We start from the raw sequence: 16,227 nt of genomic DNA, 5'->3' as shown, positions 1-16,227 counted from the left end.
CTACCCTGCTTAAATAGTTTCTCCAGGGACATTTTGATGAGACGGCCAGGGTGCTTATTAATATGGCACACAGATGGTCCTCGTGTTGTTTTAGTCTTAGGTTCCTCTGCTTCTTGCCTCTCCATTCCCCTGTACTGGTTGTCGTGCGTCTCTCTACTATGTCACGCTCTTCTCAGTTCAGGATCTGGCTCCCTGCCCTGTTTGCAAACTCCTGCTCGTTCTTAGTGCCCAGTCCAGTCTCAGCCCAGATGTCATGTATTCAGGGAGGTCTTTTCCTGAGTCTTGAACTAGGTAAGGTCCCGTTTTTATACCTTCCCACGGTGCCGTGCCCTTCTCCTTCTTAACACATATCCCAGCTGTAGTAAGTTGTCTCTCTTCTCTGTATAATTAGGCTCTGTGTGGGCGTAGGGCATGTCCATCTTCATCTGTTTCCCCAGTGCCTGGCACATGTTAGACCATCAATACATTTTCTGACTTACTATAAAGAAAAGGATAGTAGCTATCATTTGGAGTTACTGTGTGGATTACAAATAGTGTCTAGCTCAGTACCTGCCACATAATAGACGCATAAGGAGTACTTACTGTTGGTACTGATCAGTAAATTAATCTTTTATAAGGTTGCAGAAGGCTAGTTAGAATGTCGCTTTTTTTGAGAAACAGTTTATTATGGTGGAAAAAATAGGGCTGTGAAATCAGAAACACCTGGCATTTATGAGCTATACCCTTGGGGGTCTAACCTCTTTGAAACTCAGTTTATCCATCTGTAATGCCGATGTCATAGTTGATGGTGAAAGTTAAATGACAGACTAGGTTAAATGCGTAAGTATGAATGTTGGTTCATAATTGGGTCTTCATAAACGGTAGAGTTGGTATTTTTTAAGTGAAAGGTTGATGATCTGACTGACATAAATTTGTTATCACTAATAAATATTTGTTTATTAATCTAACATTTATTCATAAATGTCAGATGACCATCTAACTCTGTAAGCTCTTGTTTTCTCTGAATAGGATCTACCATTGTTTTCTGATTCTGCAATCTGTAACTGAAATAGTTTGATTTCTGTGATTTTTTTTTTTGAAGTACAATCAGTATTTCCATTTTTAAATGGAATATAAAATAAAGTGCTACGTCTGGCATTCCAAAAGTAGCAGTTGTTTCAAAGGAACAGTTTTATTTATATAATAAATTAGAATATTTATATTATGGTCCTGAGATACCAAGTTCTAAAACACTCGGAGACCTAATTATTAAAGCAAATATTTGGTTTCCTTTAGTAACTGAAAGAAAGCAGTTTGTGTTTATAAATAAATAGCATATTCAAAGTATGTGAAGTTGGTAATTCATTCACACCCATGTACCAATTTGTCTCTGTGGCCACAGTGCCCCTGAAGAAGTTACTCAGCTGTAGTAACAATTACCATTTCATAAAAATCAACACAGTAGAATGTGAAAATAATATAAAATTTGTCCTTTGATCCTGGTATCTCATTCAAATTCACATTCCGCATGATTGTGAATTTGTGTTTACAGAAATTGAGTTAGTCACTTCAGGGTTTCTATTCTAGTAAACAGTATTCAGTTTGAGTGTTACGTTTAGATAATCTGGCTTTTAAAGAGACCTTACTTTTATGGGAATTGAAATCAAAACATTTTAAAATCGCTCATGTTTTAATAAACAAATATCAGATACAAACAACATTGTAATCTTTTTTTCTTTAGAAGCAGCATTAAGAGGTCTTCTGGGAGCCTTGACAAGTACCCCGTATTCTCCTACCCAGCATCTAGAGCGAGAGCAGGCTCTTGCTAAGCAGTTTGCAGAGATTCTTCATTTTACACTCCGGTTTGATGAACTCAAGGTAGGATTGTTCTGCTGGTCCTCACTGTTACGGAAATCAGGAGTCTTTCAAAGAGCACTAGGAGGAGATGCCTGGAGGCCTTTTTAAAATGTGTTTAAATGCCTGCTGGTCCTTAGCAAAAATGCAGGATTTAACACTTATGCAGGCCTTTTGGTGTATACATAGCAAACAGCAAATTACCCAATATTCAGTTTTCATTTTTTAATTTATTTTACTTATTTATTTTTTGGCTGCACTGGGTCTTCGTAGCCGCGCACAGGCTTTCTCTAGTTGTGGTGAGCAGGGGCTATTCTTCATTGCGATGCGGGGGCTTCTCATTGCGGTGGCTTCTCTTGTTGTGGAGCACAGGCTCTAGGCGCGTGGGCTTCATTAGTTGTGGCTCGCGGGCTCACTAGTTATGGCTCGTGGGCTCTAGAACACAGGCTCAGTAGTTGTGGCACACGGGCTTAGTTGCTCCGCAGCATGTGGGATCTTCCTGGACCAGGGATCGAACCCGTGTCCCCTGCATTGGCAGGCGGATTCTTAACCACTGGACCACCAGGGAAGTCCATCAGTTTTCATTTAACTTCATTTTAAAAATCATCTCTGAAACAACAATATTGACTTTTTCTAATATATTTTTTTCTGCTCATCCCCACTTTTTTCAACATTGTTCTATATAAAAATGTTAAGATATTTTTTCTTTCTCTCTGCCATCTCCCTCTCTCCCTCCCTCCCTCCCTCCCTCCCTCCCTCTCTCTTTCTCACCACCCTCCTTCCTATCTACCTACCTACCTATAAATGTCCTTTTTGCTGGAAGGAGTGAGAGTGTAAAGAAAGAAGCATTAAATTCCATATCAGGAGACCTTAGTTCCACTTTAGGCTCTGGCACAGTAACCAATTATGAAGCAGGTCCTTTGACTTTTCAGCACCTCAGGTATCTTGTCTAGAAAGTGGAAGAGCTGGATTCCTAACTGCAGCATTTTATCAACATTGTATCATAGACAATTATTCTCTTTTATTAATACTTTGAGCACAAATGATTTGTATGTAAAATTTTAGTCTGTTTGAAGACTGCCCTGTTGACCATATATATACTTTATTGTAATAACCCAAAATAAGTGCCTACACATTCCTTTTTGTTTTTGTTTTTGTTTATTTGGTAATATCATTTTTGGTAAACAACCTTTTAGTATATTACCTGAAATTAATGAAAAGAAAGAAAGAAAGTATACTGACTGTGACTGAAAAACAGTGTGCACAGTCTTCTGTGTTCAGTAATGACTGAATACGGTGTTATGTAACTTAAGTGCAGATAGTCATCTTGGATGATAACGGTTTTAGTTCTTAAGATGATATTATAAATTAGGGAATGTTACTTAACTAATTATAACTATTTAGTAGATCTTTCGTTTAATTTGTGTACTATATTTAGTAAATAATACCTTTTTCTTTCATAAATATCTTCTTTAGATGACAAATCCTGCCATACAGAATGATTTCAGCTATTATAGAAGAACATTGAGTCGTATGAGGATTAATAATGTTCCAGTAAGTTAATGCTTTGAATTACAGGGTGGTAATAATAATTCAGCTCTCAATTTGTTCAGTTTAATCTTTTGTTCATGCATTCATTCATTCAGATACAGCTAAAGCTAGTAGTAAAGTTAGTAATTATGGGCATCCACAGCTGTGGGAAGAAAGAGCAAAATGTAGCAAACCATATTGTTTTTACCCATTTTTCCACCCAGTCCCTTATTCCATAACTAATTCAGTAAAATTGCTTTTTGCCTATATAACATTGATACTTACAAAATTTCTCTTTGTATTCTCATTTTAACTGCACGAAAATTGTGTGAATTAGTGGTTATGAGTTATTTGTCCCCATATTCTTAGAATGGAAGAGTCCTGGGGAGAAATTGACCAGGGACAGGAGAAATACTAACACTGGCAGGAAGGGAAAGTGAGGTCCTGGACGTCGAGCATGTCCGTGTTTGACGTGGCTGTGTGAGAAATGGCTTCTGTGCCTGTTGCTTGGCCAGCATAGCATCTCTTCTGGTTTGTTAGCATCTTGACTTCTCCTCGTTTTAAGCTGTTTAATACCTTTTTCTCCAGGACATCAAATGCCATAAGTAAAACCTTAAATATGAAGAAAATACTATCTTTTTCTCTAGATATTTTGAGGACCTATCAATATATTGTGCTAATTGGTATGAAAAACAGAAAATTCCTAGGGTCAGGCCTGGCCTCAAGTAGATAGTTTAATAAAGAAATACTATATAAGATTGTAAGGAGTGATAAGTGGCATAAGAGGTTAAAAGAAAAAACAACCAAAGGAGACCACTGAATAAATATTTTATGAAGTAGTTGCTCTAAGACAGGCCTGGATTGGAAGAAAGATTTCTTTTCCATGAAGCCTCTGGTATATGCATTAGTTTGGTTTTGCATAGACCGGTTTCTTCTGTGAGGCTGACCTTACCATCTGTCTTTTTCATACTCACCATGTAAAACAAAATAAAATACAATCACCCAATCCTCTATTATAGCCATCCTTCCATGCTTCAAGGGCAAAGGCATTGAAATCATCTTTGTACTATCTTTTGCTCTCAGTAATTATAGGTAAATCCAGTCGTTGTCAAGTGACATCTCTTCACTGCCCCCCTTTCCATCTCTTTGTACTTCTATCCCAATTGAGAGCCTAATACCCACTCTCTTTTTGGCAACCATTCTATAATAGCTGTAGAACTTATTTTCTGACATACAGTCTCTTTTTGGTACAATCTGCCCACTATCATTAGTTAAATTTATTTAGAAGATTGACTTAATTTTTATTCCTTTCTTTTGATACTGTAAGTGGCTCCCCATTATATATAGAAGAAAAATATGACCTTAAGCTAGGATTTCACTTACGCTAGGATTCAGTCCTACCCCAGCTTTGCTTTCCAGCCCTTCTTTCAGTAGTTGCTGTCCCTTATTACACTGACTACATTGACTTACACTCTACCAAGCACTTGAAAGCATGCTCTTCCGCCCGACTGGTCGGAATACCTTGTGTGCCTGCCCATCATCACCTACCAAAAAAACTCTTCCGTGAGTCCACTTTAGTTTCTTCCAGTCTAACTTAGTCTTCCCCTCACCCCCTCTTTCATCCCTTGTCTCTTAGCATGTTATTGTGGCTGCTGTGTGGGTACTTATGTGCTCCTAATAGAGGCAGGTACGATGTCCTAGGCATCGTTCCATCCTCCATAGCATTTAGGATGATCCCTTGTATACAGTAGGCAGCCCATCAGGGTTTTATTTAATTGCTTAATATCATTTAAAATATTTTTAAAGAAGTTAATCTTTTTAAAAATGGCTTAATATTATTTTTAATCTTTTTATTTTTAAAGAGTATTTAAATATTGTGTGCATTTGAGGGTCTAAAATATAAGAGTATTTATTAGATTAATTTAACAAGCATTAGGTGGGCACCCCGCCTAGGCTCTTTTATAATGTTATTTAATAACTTATGAACTGATATCAAGTGTCTTTATTTTCCACACAGGCAGAAGGAGAAAATGAAGTAAATAATGAATTGGCAAATCGAATGTCTTTGTTTTATGCTGAGGCAACCCCAATGCTGAAAACCTTAAGTGATGCCACAACAAAATTTGTATCAGAGGTAAGCATTGCCTAGGAAGTTATTCTTTGTGTTGTTACTCTTCTGCCTGTCTGGAGATAGGATGATCTGAGCGAGACCATGACTTTAAAGACCATCTAAGCTGATAGACTGAGATGCACTTTGTGCACTGGGTCTGGTCCTCTTCCCTGAGGTCCACGTGTGCACATCTACCGCCTATTTGCAGTCGCCCTTTGGATGTATAAGCCACACCTCAGTAGTACCATGACCAAACCGAAGTCTTGATTGTTTTTCCCAATCCCACCTTTTCTCCAGTTTTCCCTATCTCAACTAACAGTAACACTGTGCAAGCAGATAACTTAAGGATTATCATCCTAAATTCCTTCCTTTATCTCACCCCCTATATCCACTCCATCAGGCAAGGCAGTCTTATTGGTTCTTCTTACAAGATATACCCTGAATCTGAAAACTTAACCCTTTGCTACCTCTAGCTACCTCTCCGGATCAGCCCACCACTTTTCACTTGGATTTCTGCATTCATGCTCTGACTATTCTTATTTCTTCCACTCTTGACCCACTGCAGTCCTTTCTCCAAAGAGCAGCCAAGTAATCTTAAGACATAAACCACATTCCCATCCTCCTCTGCTTAAAATGTTTCCAGTGACTTCCCAGTACTTGTAGGATCAAATCCAAGTACCTTGTGGCTATGAGGCCTTGTCTGCATATTGTGGTTGTTCCCACTCAGCTCTAGAATGTAAGGGCTTCTTGGGAGAAAGGAGGCTCTTAGCTGTTTTGCTCATAGCTGTATCCTCAGAGCTTAGGACAGTACCTAGAATCTAGTGCATTTTTTAACAAAATTAAGAGTAGGAACCAAATTTTAAAGTTGCTAATTTTTCATGTTTTGCTAGATTTTAAATTTTTCTTGAGTAATAACTGTTTGTCACTCTTACTTTTTTTGTTCTCCATACACTTTTACAGAATAAAAATTTACCAATAGAAAATACCACAGATTGTCTAAGCACCATGGCTAGTGTGTGCAGAGTCATGCTTGAAACACCGTGAGTATTCACTGATCTTTTTCACTTTAACAGTCCTGTTGAAATGATTGTCCAGATGTGAATAAGTTGTATTTGGAAGGTGGAAATTAAGTATATCCCAAGTATGTAATGCTAACATCTGAACAAAACTAAAATAATTTGACAGCTTAATGTAAGTTCTAGTTAAACATATAAAGTACATTTGATTTTCAGGTGTGTCAGGCCAGTCAGACTGACTTAGACTCTTCAGAATAGGGATTTTTTGGGTGCTTTTTTGGGAGTAGGGAAGAGCTTAAAAGCTCGTCTGGTTATGCCTCTCATAAACATTATCGTTCCCTTTTCCTAGAGAACTTTGCCCTTTTTTCCTAGAGGGCTAGAGTTGTTCTACTTATCCCTTTCTCTCAATATTAGGTCTCAGTCTTCTTTTTTTTTTTAAACCCAGCACTCACCTAAATTCTCTTCTGGGTTCCTCCTCTCTCTCAAGCCATTTGTAACATGTACCACAGTGTTTTCTGTCTGGATTTTCCTGTCAGCAGGCAGAAAGAATTCTTCCTGTGTTCCTGAATAATACATGGTTTTACTAGATTACTTCAGTTTTTGTGGAGCTTTTTATTTTCCAAAGCACTATTATATACTCATCTTATTGGAAAACTTTATGAAGTAAGAGGGCAGCTGCTAATCATCATATTATCATCATTCTCATTTAGGGGAGTAAGGTACTGGGAAATGAAGGGGCTGATGCACAGTAGCTGACCTCACACATGTGCTTGGATGTCTCCATTCTGGTTCTGGACTCTTTCTGCTATGCCATGCTGCCTTTTATGTAGACAAATGTGCTATTTCCTTTTTCCCATTTGAGAGAAGAATATAATTGAATTTTAGGAAATTAAAATCCAGTAATACAATAATGTGTTTACATCAACTTAGCCCCTAAATAGCAAATGTACTTTCTCTGTTAAGCTAGTGGCTTTTTCATCATATTGGTGATGACAGCCTTTCAGAGCACCCATCCCCAAACTTTTACTTTGGGCCAATTTTTTTTTTTTTTTTTAATAAATTATTTAAATTTTAATTTATTTTTGGTTGCGTTGGGTCTTCGTTACTGCGCACGGGCTTTCTCTAGTTATGGCGAGTGGGGGCTACTCTTCGTCGTAATGCGCGGGCTTCTCATTGCGGTGGCTTCACTTGTTGCACAACACTGGCTCTAGGCTTGCAGGCTTCAGTAGTTGCAGCACGTGGGCTCAGTAGTTGTGGCTCGAGGGCTCTAGAGTGCAGGCTCAGTAGTTGTAGCGCGTGGGCTTAGTTGCTCCGCGGCGTGTGAGATCTGCCCGGACCAGGGATCAAACCCATGTCCCCTGCATTGGCAGGCGGATTCTCAACCACTGCGCCACCAGGGAAGTCCCTGGGCCACTTTTGATTTCTCTAAAATTGTCTCATCTCCGCTAAGCAGAAGGGGTAATATACCAACGTGCATATAGAGACCAGAATACGTAAGTGATAACTGCTCCACCCCCGTCATTTCTCTGGGAATCTCATTGCAGAGAAGGTGGGGCTATAAGCTTAGCGTCCCTTTTAGATATCAACAGAATACAACTTTGAGCGTCAGTCAGCTCATGAGTTTGTGATGTGCCTCATCCATCCATATCTTTTCTACCCTCCAGGGAATACAGAAGCAGATTTACAAATGAAGAAACAGTGTCATTCTGCTTGAGGGTAATGGTAGGCGTCATAATACTCTATGACCACGTACATCCAGTGGGAGCATTTGCCAAAACTTCAAAAATTGATGTAAGTTGTATTTGTTTTATATAATTACCAATAATTTCCATAAGTGGAAACCACAGGCTTTTATTTAAAGAGCTGGCAAGCTGCACTCTATCACAGAATTTATTTTTATAGTTTGTGATAATAGTGGATTTTGGTTTCCTCTCTCTTGCGGTATTTCTTATAGCCTATATACAGATGGAATAGAATGATTGAAGGATAACTGTACTGTCTTTTAGAGTATCTCCTCAATACTGATAAGTGATACTTCTGCATATTTGGCAATATATGTAAATAAATAATCAGACATAAATTTTTTTTTATTGTATCCTTTCATTCCTTTGGCCAAAGCCCATTTTAAGTGATTTACTTACAAATGTATATTAGAAGCCAGTCGAGGTGCCTCAGTGAAAAAAGTTGAAGACTGCATATTTTCCCTCCTCCTCCCAGTCATAATGTTTTGTGGCTGTAGCCTGGGTTTCTCTACTTTGTAATTTCTCTCCTCACTCTCACATCTGGTTCATAAAAATTATAACCTGTATTTTACTGAGAATTGTCTTCCAGTTACCCTTTGACAGCTAGTTTCAGGCTCTTTGCATTTCACATGTAGACTACTGATGACTAGGCAGTCTTCTTGCCTTCGCTCATATCTATTCTATGTAAAGAGAACTAAGTCAACATTTATTGAGTGATTACTGTGTCCCAGGAATTTTAACATTTGTTCTTTCATTTAACTCTGAAAATACTCTTAGAATATAGGTGTTATTTTCCCTGTACTAACAGAGAAATAAAGTTTAGAGAGGTTTGTAATATAATTGCTAGTGAATGGTACATGGATTCTGAACCCACATCTCCATGGCTTCCAAAGCCTGTGGTATTTCTACTGTGCTATGCTTTTTCACGATAATCAGGCTCACCTTCCTTACAGATCATCTTCATTGAGTTGTTCCCTTTCGAAATAGCCTGTAACAAGTCCCTGCCGCCATCCCCATCAGTTCCAAATGAGTCCTCCGGCTTTCGAGGCCCTCTGTAAACTCCCCTGTGCGAGTCATCTCGGCCCTGCCAAATACTGTCCTCTGCATGTGGTGAACTTTATTACTTTTGTCATGGGGTTCGTCTACTTGGAAGGTGTCTTTTTTCCTTACCAGTGTGTCCATTCTGTCCTTTAAAAGGCTACTAACACCTTTTCCAGGAAGTCCTCCCTTTAGTAAACCCTTAGTTTTCTCATTAGTGTGGGTGGTGCTTCAGTTTGTCTGATTTGGTTCCCAAAAAGTTTTGTTTGATTGACAAACTGAAAATAACACTTGGGTAGATTTTTTTCCCCTATTCTAAGGATAATTATTTTGACATTTCTAGTGTGTAATTTCTCATGAGTGCATAGTTATGGAGCTAGTTTAAGTATTAACTATTTTGAGAATGAATGTTAGATGAAAAATCGATGTTTTACCTTTTCTGTTTCCTTTTCTACTTAGATGAAAGGTTGTATCAAAGTTCTTAAGGACCAGCCTCCTAATAGTGTAGAAGGTCTTCTCAATGCTCTCAGGTGTGTATACATGTAAAGGTATATATGTATAGAACAAATGTATTAAGAAAATGCTTCAAAATATGAATAACACATGAATATAAATGTTAGAAATGTGAAGATCTCATTTTGCTTATTGGTAATCTTGCTTTCAGATATTGGTTACAATATTTTTATAATGAGTGTGTGTGTTTGTGTGTGTATAAATTAAAATAGCAGCTTCATTTCTTTGCTAAAGAGTTTGGTTTTCACTTTTTGCCCCCCTTGAAGCAAGGATTGCTTATTTTTTGTTTTTTAATGAAAATGATTGTAAATAAAATTCAGAAAACAGGAAAATTTAAAGAAAAAGAAGGAAATAATGAAACCTCACTATTTTGAAATAAACCACTATTAACATTTTGGTATATATCCTTCCAGAGTTTTTCTTTTTTCTTTTTTTTTTTTGTAGGTCACCAATGTCTTTTTAATTTTTATTTATTTATTTAAATTTATTTATTTTTGGCTGCATTGGGTCTTTGTTGCTGCGCGCGGGCTTCTCTAGTTGCAGCGAGCGGGGGCCACTCTTCATTGTGGTGTGCGGGCTTCTCATTGCGGTGGCTTCTCTTGTTGTGGAGCACAGGCTCTAGGCACGTGGGCTTCAGTAGTTGTGGCACTCAGGCTCAGTAGTTGTGGCTCACGGGCAGAGTTTTTCTTTTTTAAACACTTGTATATAGTCATAGCTCTATATAATAGTTCATCTTTTTACAAAATAATACCAAACTGTTTAATAACTGACTCTTTTCCCTTAATATAGTATAATTACATTGCTGTGTTCATAATACAGATCTCTTATTTTTGTGCATTTCTTTTTTTTTTTTTTTTTTAAATGGTTATTTATTTATTTATTTATTGCTGTGTTGGGTCTTCCTTTCTGTGCGAGGGCTTTCTCTAGTTGCAGCAAGCGGGGGCCACTCTTCATCGCGGTGTGCGGGCCCTCTCACTATCGCGGCCTCTCTTGTTGCGGAGCACAGGCTCCAGACACGCAGGCTCAGTAGTTGTGGCTCACGGGCCTAGTTGCTCCGCGGCATGTGGGATCTTCCCAGACCAGGGCTCGAACCCGTGTCCCCTGCATTAGCAGGCAGATTCTCAACCACTGCGCCACCAGGGAAGCCCCCTGCATTTCTTATAATATTTCTTACAAGGAATATAAAGTAGTCAGTCATTATTTGATGTCTTCTCAGCTTAGACTTACTTGATTTAGTTACTGAAGCTCCTAAGAATCCTGTAATATTTTTAAATGAAAATGTCAGCACATTATAACATCTTGACTACAGATATTTAATTGGTAGTCTAAATTCCCTAACATAAAAGATGATTTGCTTGTTACTTGATTATTTTGTGTTTGAACACAAAAATTATATGAATGCAGAAATATTCATTTAGTGACTTTTTGAGGTCATAGGCCATCTTTGCTTTTTACTGCAGTGCATTGTAGTTCACATAATAGAATAAAATGATTTCCAAGTTCATATTATATTCCCCACATGTTTTGTGAGCAAAACAGATTGTTATTCCTTTTGGATACTTAGTCACCTGGTAAGTCATAAAGCAAAATCTAGGATGTGTCATTTCAGCTGAGTGGAACCATGAAATTATTTTATCAAGATGATGAAAAGTATTCTATAAGCAGTGACTGCAGAATAAAGGAGATGTATTCTAAATGAACACCAAACGCTTAAGGAACGTAATGTAACAACAACAAAAATTCTTATAATGTCAAATTATTTCAACCGTTAAGCCTATCAAAAACCTTAAGTTTTTACTCTGGAGATTTCTCATTGGTTTTACCAGTATTTATGGTTTTGTGAATCTTTCCTACTTGGTCCCTTTCTGAGGACTCCCTGTGTCCCAGTCAGCCTGATTTTTCTCCCAGGCCCTTTCTTTCTGATTGGTTAGACTCTTCCAAAGCCAGCAAGTGACAGGACTTTTTTTTAAAGTAAGAGGTAATAGAGGTCTAAGAGGTTTTAGTATTACATATTTCTTTACCCTGAAGGGACTGTGCTTCAAACATTAATTTAAAAACTCAGAGTTTACTTTTATTTTTCAAAGTGTGAAAGTAGTTGGGTGTAGGGAAAAGGAGGGCAGTGGCGGTGAGTGAAAGGGTGCTGAAGTCTCCCACACAGCAATCTGTGTTTGAGGGAAAGAGGAAGAGAAGCACCACTGAGGCAAGAGCCACCTGTCGGTTTTAAGTTTTCTTTCCAAATGTATAATGGAAATCAGAAAATAAAAGTTTGTTGCAGAGATAACTCTTGAACAGTTTTTATTCATAGTGAAACACATATTCTGTGTCTGGTTCTTAATTTTCACCTGGGAGGTTTTGTAAAATTTATCAGTATACTTGTTGCTGTGTAGTAGTGGTTATAATTAGTATCATTTTTATGTCACTGTACATTTACAATGCAATTTCATGTCTGTGGCTTTATTGAATCTTTACCACAGCTTAGTGAGGTAGGTGGTGGGTATGGGGTGTTGGGGGTATCTCCATCATACAATAGTTACCTTAAGCTCTTGAGAGGCTTAAAGATTATATAGCTAATAAGCATTGGAATCTATTTTCAAATTCAGGATTTTATTCTTGAAATCCCATATACTTGATGCTACATCATTGAGCCTTAGGTGTACCATGAGACTGAACTTCAGTGTACTTTGGAATTATCTGGATGGAAAGGGACATGCAGATTCCCAGGTTACCACCTCCACAGAGTCTCTTCATTAGGTCTGGGGTGGGGCTCAGGCACCTCATTTGATAAACACCCTGTCTGTTGTAGATAATGCTGAAATTTTGAGAAACACTGCTCAAACTAAAGCAACTTAACCCTTAATATGTTTCACTCAGAGCAAAGAAGATACTGTTAAGAAAGCATTTTGGAATTCCCAAAGTGCTGTGCAAGTGCTGTTATTTCTGCCTCTACAAAATGGAACACATTTTTGCTGCATTATTTTCTTTTAGTGAATAGCTTATTTATTAGAGATGCTCACTCCATCATTTTCCTCAGAGCCAAGTTTCAAATAGGAGTGTAGTTGCGTATATATACACGTTGCCTATTTTGAGTGCTTTTCTGTGGTAATGATATAGTTCCCACCAGCTGATACTATGTGCTTAAGAGAAAGCAACGAGCCATGTCTACATTTTACAGGTGGGGAAATGGAACCAAGTGCCGTTGATTAAAAGAGAGACAGAAAATGAAAGCTAGAGCCGGGAGTTAGGTTCGGTGCTAGATAATTGCCTTCTTCATTAAGTTTAAAAAGAAAGGTAAATAATAGTTGCTTTTCTTCAGTAGAAAAGTCATATGCACTTGGAAAAGGACTTCGTGTTTATGCATAAAGTAAAATAATACCATACATGTTCATACATTATTTTCACATATGTTAGATGCCATTGGCCTTTTCTTGATAAGAGTGTGATGATGCGACATGCCTCTGGATCGGCTCTGTCCAGGAGGCTCTGAGAACTGCTGAAGCTTGTGATCACATCCCTCGGGAGGAGCGAGAGCTCATACATATCTGGGTAGCGAGGAAAGCGCTCACCACTCCTGCAGGGCGCAGTCCGCTGCTGAGTAGTCATGCTTTGCTCTGCAGTAGACATTTTGTCGTGCCTGTTGCTTGGCTCTTTCCACTGTGCAGCTGTGTAAAGGAGATGGAAACAACAGAAATGAAGGAATGGATGTTGAAAATTCTTATTTCCTGACATCAGTAGGATTATGTATAGCGATATATACGTTATCTGCACTTGGGAAATAAAACAGAAAGGTTAAGTCTTTGCTACATCACCTACCACTTAGTGTAAAAATTCTCCCTTATGGAGTTTTCTTTCAGGCTGGCTGCTTAGCTTCTTGTCTTCCTTCCACAAATCTTAATTGAGTACCTGTTACGTGCCAGGCTGGTGTCTGTTCAGCAATACGAGAACAGTATGGAGGTGACCTCTGAGTAAAATTGTAGAGTGTATCACAGACTTACTAAAGCACATATTTGTCTCTTTACTCTCTGAGGATTTACTTGAGTTGAGGTACTTTCTTCAATTTTTAAATTGATTTGAAATGAACCTAATGAGAATTGAGTTTAAATTTCTTTAACAAAGAGAGACCATCCATGTGTATCTGCTTAAAGAGATACATTTCTTAAAAATATGTGAAATGCTTGTAAACCAGGTTAACTGATCCAGCATTAAAGTTTTGTGTGAATTATCTCCAAAATGTATCCCACGTTCAGGCATTGAGCACCTGTTTCCGTTGCTTCTAATCTGGTCCAAGCCTTGGTCACTGGGACCCTTTCCCAGCCCCCTGGCTGGCCCCTCTGTTGCTCCTTCTCCCTGCACTTCCCCCTCAGCAACCAGAGAGGAATCACACATCACCCCCTTGCTCGGCATCCTCCACTGGCTTTCATTAACCTCAGAATAATCTCGAAACTCTTCACTATGGCCTATAGTGTCTGCGTGACCTGGTCTTTCTTTGTCTCTAAGGCCCCACCAGTACTTTCCTCTTTTGCTCCTAATACCCCTTCTGTAGGAGTAGTATATTATCATCTTTTTCCCTCTGCTAGATGGTAAGCTCCTGGAACAGTGCCTGACACACAGTAGGCCTGCTTATTGAATTTCTGCCATTAAAAAGAATCCTATGGTGAATCTTCTCATAAAATACTAATCACTCTTAGTGATTCTTTTTTAGGTTCTTAATTTGCATTTACGTACTTAAAACAAAACACATCTGCCTGGAAATAAGGCACTTAGAGAATTGAAACATTTTGGGATATGACAGAACTGTCATAGTTGAACTATCTTAAATACAGAATAGAACAGGGGTTGGCAAACTTTTTTTTGTAAAGGACCGAAGAATAAGCAAGTATTTTAGGCTTCTAGACCATGTGTTGTCTGTCACAGCTATTCAGCTCTGCCGTTGTAGCAAGAAGGTAACCATAGACAGTACCTAAATGAATCAGCATGGCTCTGTTCCAGTAAAATGTTACAAACACTGAAATTTGAAATTCATGTAATTTCTATGTTAACACGAAATACTGTTTTTTGACTTTTTCTCCCAACCATTTAAAAATGTAAAAATATGCTTAGCTCACAGGCCCTACAAAAATAGGTGGTGGGTTGGATTTGATCCACGGGCTCTGATTTGCCAACCCCTGATATAGGACAACAATTATTTTCCTCTGAGTGAGAAGTTACTTTAGAATTTAACCAGGTAGTTTCAACAAGGTAGTTCTAAATAAGTTAAACAGCCATTGGATATTCTGTTTAAAAGGTGAGAGGAGCATAAGCTAGCAGGACCTGAACAGGGTTAAAGCTGGAATGAAAAGGCATAATTTTGTGAGAGAAGATTGCCTGGCCAGTTGCCTCTCTTACCATAATTATAGAACCTGATGCAGGTTATGTTTGTTTGTTTTTCAACTCCCTAAAATTGATGTTTTTTCCATTTTAGGTACACAACAAAACATTTGAATGATGAGACTACCTCCAAGCAGATTAAATCCATGCTGCAATAACAGTTCTGGAATAAGCACCTGCTGTAGACAGAAGACAGTATTCTGCAGTGACTGAGAATGCACAGTTTTTAGTGATTGCAATTACTATCTCATTTACTCTTGCTTTTTATTTCTTTCCTCTGTTCCTCTCCCTCTTTTTTAATCATATTCTTGTTCTTAAGACTTCTTTTCTGTGCCAAAATCAGTAAAGTTATACTCTGAAGGGATGTTGTCCTTTCAAACAGGCCATCTAAGGCAGCTAATTATGCATTGCATTGGGGTCTCTACTGAGAAAAATTCTGTGACTTGAACTAAATATTTTTAAATGTGGATTTTTTTTGAAAACTAATATTTAATATTGCTTCTCCTGCATGGCAAAACTGCCTATTCTGCTATTTAAAAACCCTCAATGACTTTATTTTCTACTGCCGCTTTTTTCATGTGCAGCCAAAATGAAAATGTTTAAATTAACTGTGTTGTACAAATGGTACCCAACACAAACTTTTTTTAAATTAGTAAGACTTTTGTTTAAAGTTTTAAGTTTGCATTTTGACTTTTTTTGTAAGGATGTATGTTGTGTGTTTAACCTTTATTAACTAATGTTAAAAACTGTGATGTGTGCGTAGAATATTACGTATGCATGTTCATGTTTAAAGAATGGCTGTTGATAAAATAAAAATCAGCTTTCATTTTTCTAAGTGTGGCTTGGTTTACTGATGTTTTGTTTTTAGGCTTCTGGAGCTTTCCCCATGTATATTTTTATGGAATGTATATACACATTACATATTTTTTCCTTCTTTTAGGGGAGGGCTGGGTTTTTTTCTTTTTTATCATTTTAATTGCTTTTAAAATCTTGCTAAGCGCAGTAAGACTAGTGATCTTGTCATACTTGACTTTTATCCTCGATTTACTCTTGTATGGATGTAGTAACAAGGAAAACTACA

At 37.9% G+C, this 16,227-nt stretch overlaps 1 protein-coding gene across 6 annotated transcripts in view; it reads left to right on the top strand.

Moving 5' to 3' along the window:
* Positions 1-15,891, top strand: part of CYRIB (CYFIP related Rac1 interactor B) — a 151,820-nt gene extending 135,929 nt beyond the window's left edge. For 5 of the 6 annotated variants that reach the window (XM_061171402.1, XM_061171403.1, XM_061171405.1 and 2 more), the window contains 7 exons: positions 1,721-1,857; positions 3,310-3,387; positions 5,381-5,497; positions 6,434-6,513; positions 8,154-8,280; positions 9,729-9,799; positions 15,241-15,889. In XM_061171402.1, coding sequence (XP_061027385.1) covers positions 1,721-1,857; positions 3,310-3,387; positions 5,381-5,497; positions 6,434-6,513; positions 8,154-8,280; positions 9,729-9,799; positions 15,241-15,304 — 674 coding nt within the window. In that variant the 3' untranslated portion in view covers positions 15,305-15,889. Of the gene's footprint in view, positions 1-1,720; positions 1,858-3,309; positions 3,388-5,380; positions 5,498-6,433; positions 6,514-8,153; positions 8,281-9,728; positions 9,800-15,240 lie in introns of all 6 variants that reach the window. The other variant, XM_061171406.1, reaches the window with a different exon arrangement.
* Positions 15,892-16,227: the final 336 nt, after the last annotated feature.

The sequence above is a fragment of the Eubalaena glacialis genome, chromosome 17 (genome assembly GCF_028564815.1).
Source record: "Eubalaena glacialis isolate mEubGla1 chromosome 17, mEubGla1.1.hap2.+ XY, whole genome shotgun sequence".
NCBI classification, from domain to species: Eukaryota; Metazoa; Chordata; class Mammalia; order Artiodactyla; family Balaenidae; genus Eubalaena; species Eubalaena glacialis.
The sequence above is the reverse complement of the archived record's forward strand: the minus strand, read 5'-3'. Positions and strand labels throughout refer to the sequence as shown.